This window comes from Odontesthes bonariensis, chromosome 7 (assembly GCF_027942865.1).
Source record: "Odontesthes bonariensis isolate fOdoBon6 chromosome 7, fOdoBon6.hap1, whole genome shotgun sequence".
NCBI lineage: Eukaryota > Metazoa > Chordata > Actinopteri > Atheriniformes > Atherinopsidae > Odontesthes > Odontesthes bonariensis.
The window spans coordinates 19,417,425-19,427,452 of NC_134512.1; the positions used below are offsets into that span (position 1 = coordinate 19,417,425).

Here is a 10,028-nt window from a genome sequence, read left to right on the forward strand (position 1 = left end):
GCTGCTGGGGCGCTGACAAACCCACCCTCTCCCCTGACAGTCAGGCCACTGTGTGGACGTCTCAGGTGGATTGTTGCTGTTAATTTCCCCCTGCTCAGCGAAGAGCATCAGAGGGGTTGCTGGCCTCCGTGTGTGTTCAGGTGTCAGAGGCTGGGTTAGAATACTGGCTCTTTCTTCAGCCTTCTCTATGGAAGATTATAGCAGAGTCCCTCCCAGTAACCTGAGTCTAAATCTCACTGACGGATTATGCTTCTGCTCCTTTTATGGGCTGCCTGCATGGCGTCTGGTGCTGCATTGATGACGGATGGTGAATTAACAACACAGGAGGGGTCAGTGAAGCCAGAGGTTATTGCTTTAAGATCAAAACGTCCTTTCACTTCAGCTTTTATGAGCATATCCCAAAAGAGCAGTCAAGTGGCTTTCTCAAGTACAGAACTCAGCTCAACCAAGAGTCCGGTGCAGATGTGGGTGTGTCATCGCAGCAGTCCATTCCTGCTCACCTGCTGTGTAATAATCACTAGCCCCTCAATAGATGCTGCTGCCTGTCTGTCATCGTTTAGTTTGCGCTCCTGTGGTCAAACGACGTATGAGAGGAATTGACCCTCTGGAAAGCTCTAGAGCTATATTAAGCTCTGGTCTCGATACCTAAACACTTCCAGGTTTTCTTTGGCATCCCATCATTAAACATGTAACTCTCATCTGAATGTAGAAAATGGCTGTCTTTCAGGCAGAGACCACCTACATAAGAGTATGGTGTAAACATGCAACTCTGGTCAGGGGTCACATCTTTTTCTTTTAAATACACCCTGTGTTGCTGTCACTCAGTGGAGTTACATGGCACTGGAAGAATCGGATTAATGGCTAAATTACAATAAGGCTGAGTTATTAAATACCTGTAGACACCTTAGTTTGACTAAAAATTGGACCGGATCGGGTTATTCGCAGTCGGATTAAGACCCCGAGATAACTCGGTTGAAAGTCACACTAAACGTGCTTGTAGATGGTGAAACACGTGGTGAATCAGACTTTGCGTTCTGCGCATGCTCGAGATTTTTTCCCAAGGTCGTAACCTGGAAGTCAAAGGAGACGATATCACTGTTGTTGTCGCCGCCGTCGTAAAGAAACGAACAACGCGATGGTGAATGCGGCGTTGTGCATCGCGTTTGTGCAACAAGCAGCTCATCACAAACAAAATGTAGAGGGACGTAGCTTCATCTAGCTCTTTGTTCGCCATCTTTCTCGAATGCCTGAGTTTGTTGTTGTTGGTGATGAAGTGGTCAACTGGAAGTGGCTCTATTAGCAATAGTTGAAACGGGTACAGCGCCACCTATCATACATCTTTGTGCCAATGATTCGATTCATTCACCGCCATTATCCAAGGATAATTACCCTTGCTCATATAAGGAGCATAACCCAACCATAGCTATAATCGAATTAATCTCATCATGTAACCCCACTGACTGTAATGAAGTCATTATGGTCATCATTGTTGAAATTCTGTTGGCTGTGTGTTTTTCATGTTTGCCTAGATTCAGAAATGATGTGCTTGTAATTACTGACGATTCTTGTGTTAAAATTGGACGCTAACCCTCTCAGGCTCGTTAATATGCACGACTGCTGCTTGCTCTCATGAATTGGACCCTGTAAATCTGCAGCTGTGCAGATTGAACCACAGCAGGAATTCAGATTTGTCAGTACAAATTGTTCTTGAATCTCACTACAGAGGAAACATTGGATGAGAGTTCCTGCTGCGAATCAAACCTTGTAATAGGTGGCTTTGTCTTCCAAAGGGAGTGAAAGAGGAGGGGATCCACCCTCATTATGTTCCCATGATACAAGGCAAGATGTATTTGAGGTTCTCATTTTGCAAACCAAAAAAATAAGAGAGAGAGAGAGAGAAAGGTCTTTATGTCCAATCAGGTTTAATGAATAAATGCTGAGAAAGCTTCATTTCTAACAGCTGTTTCCTCAGAGTTTAAACACAAGTTTGCGCTTCTTCTCCTTGTTTGTATCCATGCTGAATCAAGCTGTAAACTTGCTGCACAATTGAGGCTACCAGCTATGTATCTGAGTACACAGCTAGCATACCACAGAGGGTTATGATGTCATGCATTTATAAGCTATGGGAATTGATCATTCAAGGACAACAAAATAAGGCTTCCAACCGGGATAGTAAATACATTACAGCACACTTCAGTCCCCCAGAGCTCAATTGGCAGTGTCGGATCTCTAAATCTGGACCAGGTCCAAGCAGGAACAACGACACACACAGCACTTTAGAACAGCGAGAAAGGAGGACAGCTGCATTGTGGGGGCCAGGACGCCACGCACAGACACTTGCCTGCTGCATGACCCGAGTGGGAACTGAGTGGGAGCCGGTTCACTGTCTTCTGTCTGAATGTGTGTTTGTGATTATGACTGATTTTTCAGGGCAAGACTATTCTTGGAAAGACCCTTCCTTGAAGAAAATCATTTTTCCTCTCCGTTTACGGTGCTTCCAAGCCAGCCTTCTCATTGCCGTTTGACTGTGTGACCGCAGGTATTGGTCATGAGTTGTTTTAGGGAGTTGGTGTCAAGGGCATTGCACGTTCTACTTGCGGCCAAGTCAAACTTGACACATAGGACAGATTTCTGGACAGATTTCTTGTTTGTCCTCAGCGCTTTAAGTAATGTTCTGGCAAGGGTGTGGCCAGACTTGGTGTGTCACAGTGCATTTCCCACCAGTATTCTGAAACTTAACACTGTAAATAAGCAGAGGAACTCAAAACAATGGAAAATACTAGGAGGACAAAGTTTGACCTGTCGTGTCCTCTCGGACGCAGGAGAGGTAGGTGCTGCTGGCGATTTATTTCTCCATGAGGCCTGCCGAGCACTGCAGCCTATTGGCAATGGAAGAATTGATGAAGCCAGGAGGAGACTGTGTCTTCCATCTGGGTCTGACAGTGAAGGCTGGAATGTCCTCAGCCTGAACAGCCTGTCTCTTTCTGCAGTCATGTGGACAACAGCCCCCACAGTAGGTAGCCTGAGGAGAGCTGTCATGTGGGCTAGTGAGGCCCAGCTAGCTCTCCATGTACTGTTGTTTTAAAAGGCACCCACGCACTCAACAAAAAAACGTGTACTGTAAACGCCTGCACTGTGTACACACCGTGAGCACATTTCCCACGAGAGGAAGCCCGGGTAGGTGTCTGTTTTATGTTGTGCGTTCACTGATTAGTGTTGAAAACCCCTTCCTGCTTGCGAGTAGATGATCATATCGGAGGAGGATGAATGTCGATTATTTCAGCAGCTTTTATCGTGCGCCGCTGCGACTGCTTGCAGTCTAGTACTAAACCAAATAATGGTGTGTGGCCCTGAGCTACTGTGGCCCTGACACTCGAAGCACAACATGCAGCAACAAAGCAGAAAATCCAGCGTTTCAGAAGACACGGCAACAAAAAAAGAAAAAGAAAACACATTTCTTGAAACACTTAAAACGCACAAAATGCAATTTGTAAGACTGCAAAGAAACAGATTGTACAAAAACACAGACGCAAAGTACCAAAAAAAAAAAACATTTCTGAGAACGAACAACAAAACGGAAAAGTTCCCCGAAACGACTGGCAGACATTTGATTCACTATAGAACAGAAAAAACAAACCAAATGTTTAAATAGTGGCTTATGACATTCGTAAATTGTTGCAACTCTATTTTCATTTACATTTTTACACGACATCCCGACTTTTTTGGACTTGGTGATGTACGATATTTCTGAAAAAAAAAATAAATAAATAAAAATTTATTGAAAACATAAAAATTTCTCTTTTAGCAGAAGTTGGTTTAGTTTAGTTCTTCTGTCGTGGTGTTTGCTCTCTGAAATATATTTTTGCCTCTTTGTTTTTTTTCTGAATTGTGTTTGGGGTTACGTTTGAGTTTGTGAAACGCGGTTGGGTTCTCTGATTTGTGTTGTTTATTCTGTTTGGTTGTTGTGTGACAAAAGACGTATTTTTGATTTCCTTGTTACGTTTTGTCCGGTGTTGTTAAGTTTTCCTCCTCTGGACTGCTGTAGTGATCAGTTACTGTATTTTTGTAGTGTTTTTTTTTCCATCCATTACTTTTGGTAAAGATCACAGTAAAGCTTCTCAGTAGTTCCGACAACACACTGAGGGGAAAAAAACAAAATACTCTGGAGTTAGTCCAGTTTTCCGGCAGATGTTTAGATGTCAGGAGTTGGAAACTGTTCTTGGTAAACTGGCTGCATCATGAGCTCCGTTCAGTGGCTGTTTTGGATCATTCAGTTCTATCATATGCAATGTTTGAATGCTCCTGATGTTTTCCTGATCAGGGAAAACTAAGCTATACTAAACAGGCCCGTCTGTGTTTTAAGCGAAATAATCAAGTTTGACTATTATGAGTGACGCTCACCAGTTGCGGTGACTTCTCCACCTGAAAAGTGAAGCATAGATCAGATATACTGTCAGGATACTATACTTAATGCCACCGGGCATCATGGGTAGCCAACACTGCGTTATTCTAGTGTGACGCCGGGTGTGTCACGTCAGCTTGTAGGAGAAACGATGGCATGCAATGTTGTCTCTGCTGGTAAAGCTGGACCAAACTGATGTTCCGATAATCTCATCTCTTCCAGCTGTTATCCCTCTGACCGACTCGGAGCACAAGCTGCTGGCACTCCATTTTGCTGTGGACCCTGGCAAGGACTGGGAGTGGGGGAGGGACGACAATGATAACACCAAGCTAGCCAAGTGAGTCCTGTATAGTATGTCCCAGAGTGATGCTTATCAACAAACCACACAGAGGCACTCCCTGCGAAAAAAACGACTCCGCAGAGATCGACGGTGAAAACTGCCGGCCAAGGCAGTGCTGTCAGTCCAACCGCAAGGCTCTGTGTGGGGGATTTAAGTCTGATTAGGAGATCTGGGCTCTGGTCACTTCAAAGAGTGTGGAGTGAGAGAACAAATTGTGAGTCACGTCAGTCATCCGTTGGGTTTCCCAAGAATGGCCTCTCTAAAGCAGCAACACCCTCTCGGAGTTTAGCAAAAAGTTTATGTAAGGGGTTCTGTTTCACATTCCTTCCAGTCAGGGGTTTAACTTATCCTTGAGTAATCTGCGATATGAACAATGCAGATACACATAGAAAAGATGCTGAAACAACCTCCTATACCTTGATACGTTATAGGCATTGTTGATCTTTGGACTTGTGAACTGCAGCAGGTTACTTTGAATTGAGCGACCTCCAAACAGTGATAACAACCTCGCACAGAAAAAAGGCCATAAACTTTTTCTTAAAAACAATTGTTAAATGCATCATACAACTCCCGGCTGTTGATAAACAATACACATTCTTCCACAGTCTCATCTTGTCTCTGGAGGCCAAACTCAACTTGCTGCACAACTACATGAATGTAACATGGATCCGAATCCCATCTGAAACAAGGGTGAGCATTTCTCTCGCATGTGCGTTGTATTTGTTACAGTTAATTCAACTTTGGAGAGGCTCCCTCATTCCAGATGTTCTTGAAACCTCAGAGTCAGTTTTATTTACTGTCTGAATGCAATCATCTCTGGCATTTATGTGTGTACTGGTTATGAGTCATCAAAAATGGGCAATTAAGCTCTTTTTGATTTATTTCTTTACTTTTTGGAGAATTTTTTTCTTTTCTACTCCTAAACCAGTCCTGCATTTTGAACTTTATCTTCATTGTGTACTTTCTTCAGTTTTGTGTGTCTGCTTTTGTGCAGGCTCCCCTGGCTCAGCCAGAGTCTCCCACAGCCTCTGCAGGTGAGGATGTCCAGTCTCTTGCCGAGTCCATGGACTCTGACCGCGAGTCTGTCGGCAGCAACTCTAATGTAAACACTGGCAAGCCCAGCAAAGAGAAGGACAAAGACAAGCAGCGCAAAGACAAGGACAAGAGCCGGGCTGATTCTGTAGCCAATAAACTAGGAAGCTTCAGCAAAACACTTGGTATCAAGCTGAAGAAGAACATGGGAGGTTTAGGCGGGCTTGTGCACGGCAAAATGAACAAATCAAACTCTGGCTCAGGTCGTAACGGCGAGAACGGCGGGGAAAAGGCGAAAAAGAAGGAGTCAAAGTCAACCAAGGGAAGCAAAGAGGAGTCGGGCCAGTCCACAAGCTCCACTTCCTCTGAGAAGGCCACTAGTCCCTCGCCTACAGACGGAGACAGACCCTCCAGCTCGTCCCCAACCGAGAGACAGGACAGTGCAGGGAGAGGCTCAGGGGACAAGACCCTGGAAAACTGGAAATACAGCACAGATGTCAAGCTCAGCCTCAACATTCTGCGGGCTGCCATGCAGGGCGAGCGCAAGTTCATTTTTGCAGGACTCCTGCTCACCAGCCATAGGCACCAGTTCCACGAGGAGATGATCAGCTACTATTTGACAAATGCCCAGGAGCGCTTCAGTCAGGAGCAGGAGCAGAAGAGAAAGGAGGCCGAAAAGAAGCCCCCTGCCGTTAATGAGGTGGCAGTGAAGAAGCCTGAGCACGAGCGTGTCTTCCAGAGGGAAAGATCAGACAGTTCACCTCCGGAGAGCTGCTCTCCTGTCCTGCCTCACCACACCTACAACAACTCGCAGCATCTGAAGATGCAGGGCAGAAACAGTCCCACTCCCGCAGCTCCACTTGTTTCTGTCCCAGTCGCTCCTCTCACCCCCCCAACAGCTTCACACCACGTCTCTCACCCAGCCCCAGCCCCTGCGCCTTACTCCTCCCCCAGTATTGGTGCTAAGAGAACTGGGCCCGTTCCTGTGTCTGCCCATTACAGCCATACACCGCCCATCCAGAGGCACAGTGTGATTCACTTACAAGATGTCAACATGCAATCCTCCATCTTCCAAGATGAACCCTATAAGCCTGTGGTAGGCACTCTAAAGACATGCGCCACCTACCCCCAGCAGAACCGCACACTCTCCTCCCAGAGTTACAGCCCCGCTCGCCTGTCAGGGGTCCGCACTGTTAACACCATGGAAACCCTAGCCTACAACATGCCCGGTGAACACAAGTCCCACACCTACACCAATGGATTCAATGCGGGAGACATTCAGGACTGCCTTGAGTTTGCTGATGAGGACAACTCGTCTCACACCTGGCTCAACCAAGACAAAACCAAAGGGCGGAGCTCTGGAAGCCCTTTGTACTGCTTTCAGCAGCGCCGCTGCAAGAGGGGGAACTGCTCCTTCTACGGGAGGCCGGAGACAGACAACTACTGCTCGTACTGCTACAGAGAGGAGCTGAAACGCAGGGAGAGGGAGAGCAAAATGCAGAGGCCTGTATAGCTATCACCACTTCTTCAGCCACAACACGGCAGCAGGAGACTTGAGGGAACAAACACCATCTGCACTCTGCATTTCCGGTTACATGTTGGCGAACATTTCCTGATTTTAGTTGAAGAATGCTTGCGTGTTCCCGTCACCCTTCCCTTGTTAGTAAAGATTATTACTTTATGATGGGGGAAGCAGAACTGGAAACAGGGAGCAGCTTTGGCCAGATATTTTTTTCTTTTACTTCTGTCTCATTGAATTTAGTCTTTTACTTGTTTTAGAGTAAAAGTCATCTCTCTGTGATGTAATTTTCTGTATGTGAAGGAAAGTCCTTTATTTTTCGAAGTACCAAAAAAAAAAGAAAAAAAAAAGAATTGCATCGTCATCAGGAAGGAACATTTTAGCTCTTTTAATCAGTTTGAATGCAATACCTCTGCCTGGTTCTTCAAAAAAAGTCTGTGGGAAATTTGTAGTTGTTTTGCAATCAAAGGAAATTTGATGGGGGATTAATATTAGACTTTAAAGCAATAAATTGGTGATTTTTGCTACACTCTCTCCCAATTTTGTCTATGCACCAATAATATAGTTACTGTAGGTTAACTGTGTCTTGTAAATTATAAAAGAATGTCACAGTGTGCTTTTGTAAACAAATTTGAACTACAGGAATTAAAATGTGTACGCATTATAGATTGTAATGTTGGATTAGGATCAAGTGTTGACTTGTCATCTGTTAAGTGTACCTTTGTTCTTGCCATGTTGCGAGGGGTTTCCTGTGTCAGAATTGGACTCGAAATATTGTGTAAGACATTTCATGTTTTCGCCCGTAGTCAAATTCCTGAAGTCCACAAGCACTGCCAAGCTGGCTTCTTTAAAAAAGAAAAAAAAAACAACAACAAAAAAAAGCTAATTACAGTCCAAATTTTCAAACTATTTCTGTGCCAAACACTGAACAACATGAGTAAGATGAGTTGCCTCTCAAATATGCAGTGTTTTGTTTTTGGTGTGTTTCTTGAGTTGCCTGTCAACTACTCTACCCCGTAAATGTGTTAGATGAGACGAACTGTGAGGGCAGGCTGATCTGTATTCGTCCAAAGTGTTATTACGTGTCTCTCCCCCACACGCAACACGATGTGCAATCATGCTAACAGCACTATGTGGTGACCTGCAGTATAAACGTGTCACCTGTCCAGTGTGAGATTGTTCTTCTTCCATATCTAGAGGCCGTTAAAAGAAGCACCTGCTGCTACGAGCACCTCAAGCCTTTGTGATCATCAGTGCTTTAACCAATCAGTGGGATTTTAAAATAAAACCCAGGCCTCCAAGTGCTTTCTGCTCATTTGACATGACTACTGTAAAGACGCAGTGTTTGTGTTGCTGTCTGTTCTGGTGATGCTTGGATAATGTACCATGCTGTCCTTAACGAAGTGTGTCCTGGCCAAGGATGTCCACTGCTCCCTCAGTTTGCTTCTGTCTCTCTCCTGTACACACTGCAGTGTTGCTCCTCTTTGTTTCTATGTTACTAGTTCATGGACTCTCACCTTGTTAGGACTGTAAGATATTATTTTGTATTCCTTTAAGAGTTTTACACTACTTTAAATTATTGATTTGCACATTAGGTACAGATGTAAATATGAAAAAAAAAATAGTTTATTGTTACAAATATGGTGTGTGTGTGTTATTTTGTTTTGCAGCAAAGAGTGAATTTGATTTTCAGGCTTATAGAAAGTTGTTTTCTCAGAAGCTTCTCAACATACACTACAATACAGTTCCTATTTGTTTGCTTTGATATGTTCTTTTTATTTTTCTAGTGAAGCCTAAAAGCATTATGATAAACGGTTAGAACTACTTTATACCAGATAATCCAATACGGTCGTGATATTTTACACACCCGAACACGGATGACTTTCTTTTAAACTGTTCCAGCTTTGTTAGTGCTTAAAGTTACACATCATCCTGAGATGGGTGGACCAGCGGATTAGTGCTGCATTTCTATAATGCTGGGAGACTTGCATGTGACAGATTAAAGGAGCATGCTGTTAACATAAAGGTCAATCTGCTCAAAATGGAGAGTTGCAATCAGCCTGTGAAAACGGTTATAAAATATCTCGTGTAGGGTTGATGGATTTTTGTCAACTCTGAGGGGGGGGGGGGGCATTTAATCAGGCTTATCTGCTACTTTATTGATAGGGTATGGATTTTCGAAAATAGGGACGGCCTAATTAAAGATGGTAAGTTATTTCTCAGTATCTGCTACACAGATATATTTCTTTGTCCATCTGCGGCCAGTTTTACAGAAGTGTGATTCGGAACAAATTGTTAGAAAAGTCTTTTTAAAATGATGGTCATAACTGATTCATTGGACACTGAAACTATGAGGTCTTTTTTCTGGTTTCTGATTCACGTGAAACACCAAAAACAAATTTAAAAAAAAAAGCCTGACTCTGAATTTCAAAACTAGGACATGTTGGAAAAAAAGGTAATTAGTCTTGGCTTTTTGGATGATTCAAACGAAAATGGACTGAGGAAATGATTCTCACCAAAATTGGTTTGGGGCTACAGAGTAGAGTATCTTCTACGAGTTGCCAAGTAGGGCAGCATTCCAGGCCTAGAGTTGTAACCGTGCCTTATTTCTCCAGAGACATTTCTTCATTGGCAGGAGGATTGACACCAGGCTGTGAAAGAGGCACGCAACAAGCCACAGAAAAATCTGCAAGCACATTTGTGAGAGGTGTCCTCTCACTCCTGCTGTGGTTAAA

General features: G+C 44.0%; 1 protein-coding gene across 2 annotated transcripts in view; it reads left to right on the top strand.

Moving 5' to 3' along the window:
- Positions 1 to 9,332, top strand: part of otud7a (OTU deubiquitinase 7A) — a 36,987-nt gene extending 27,655 nt beyond the window's left edge. For both annotated transcript variants that reach the window (XM_075469892.1, XM_075469893.1), the window contains 3 exons: positions 4,625 to 4,739; positions 5,348 to 5,432; positions 5,737 to 9,332. In XM_075469892.1, the coding sequence (XP_075326007.1) occupies positions 4,625 to 4,739; positions 5,348 to 5,432; positions 5,737 to 7,287 (1,751 nt within the window). In that variant the 3' untranslated portion in view covers positions 7,288 to 9,332. The remainder of the gene's footprint in view (positions 1 to 4,624; positions 4,740 to 5,347; positions 5,433 to 5,736) is intronic.
- Positions 9,333 to 10,028: the final 696 nt, after the last annotated feature.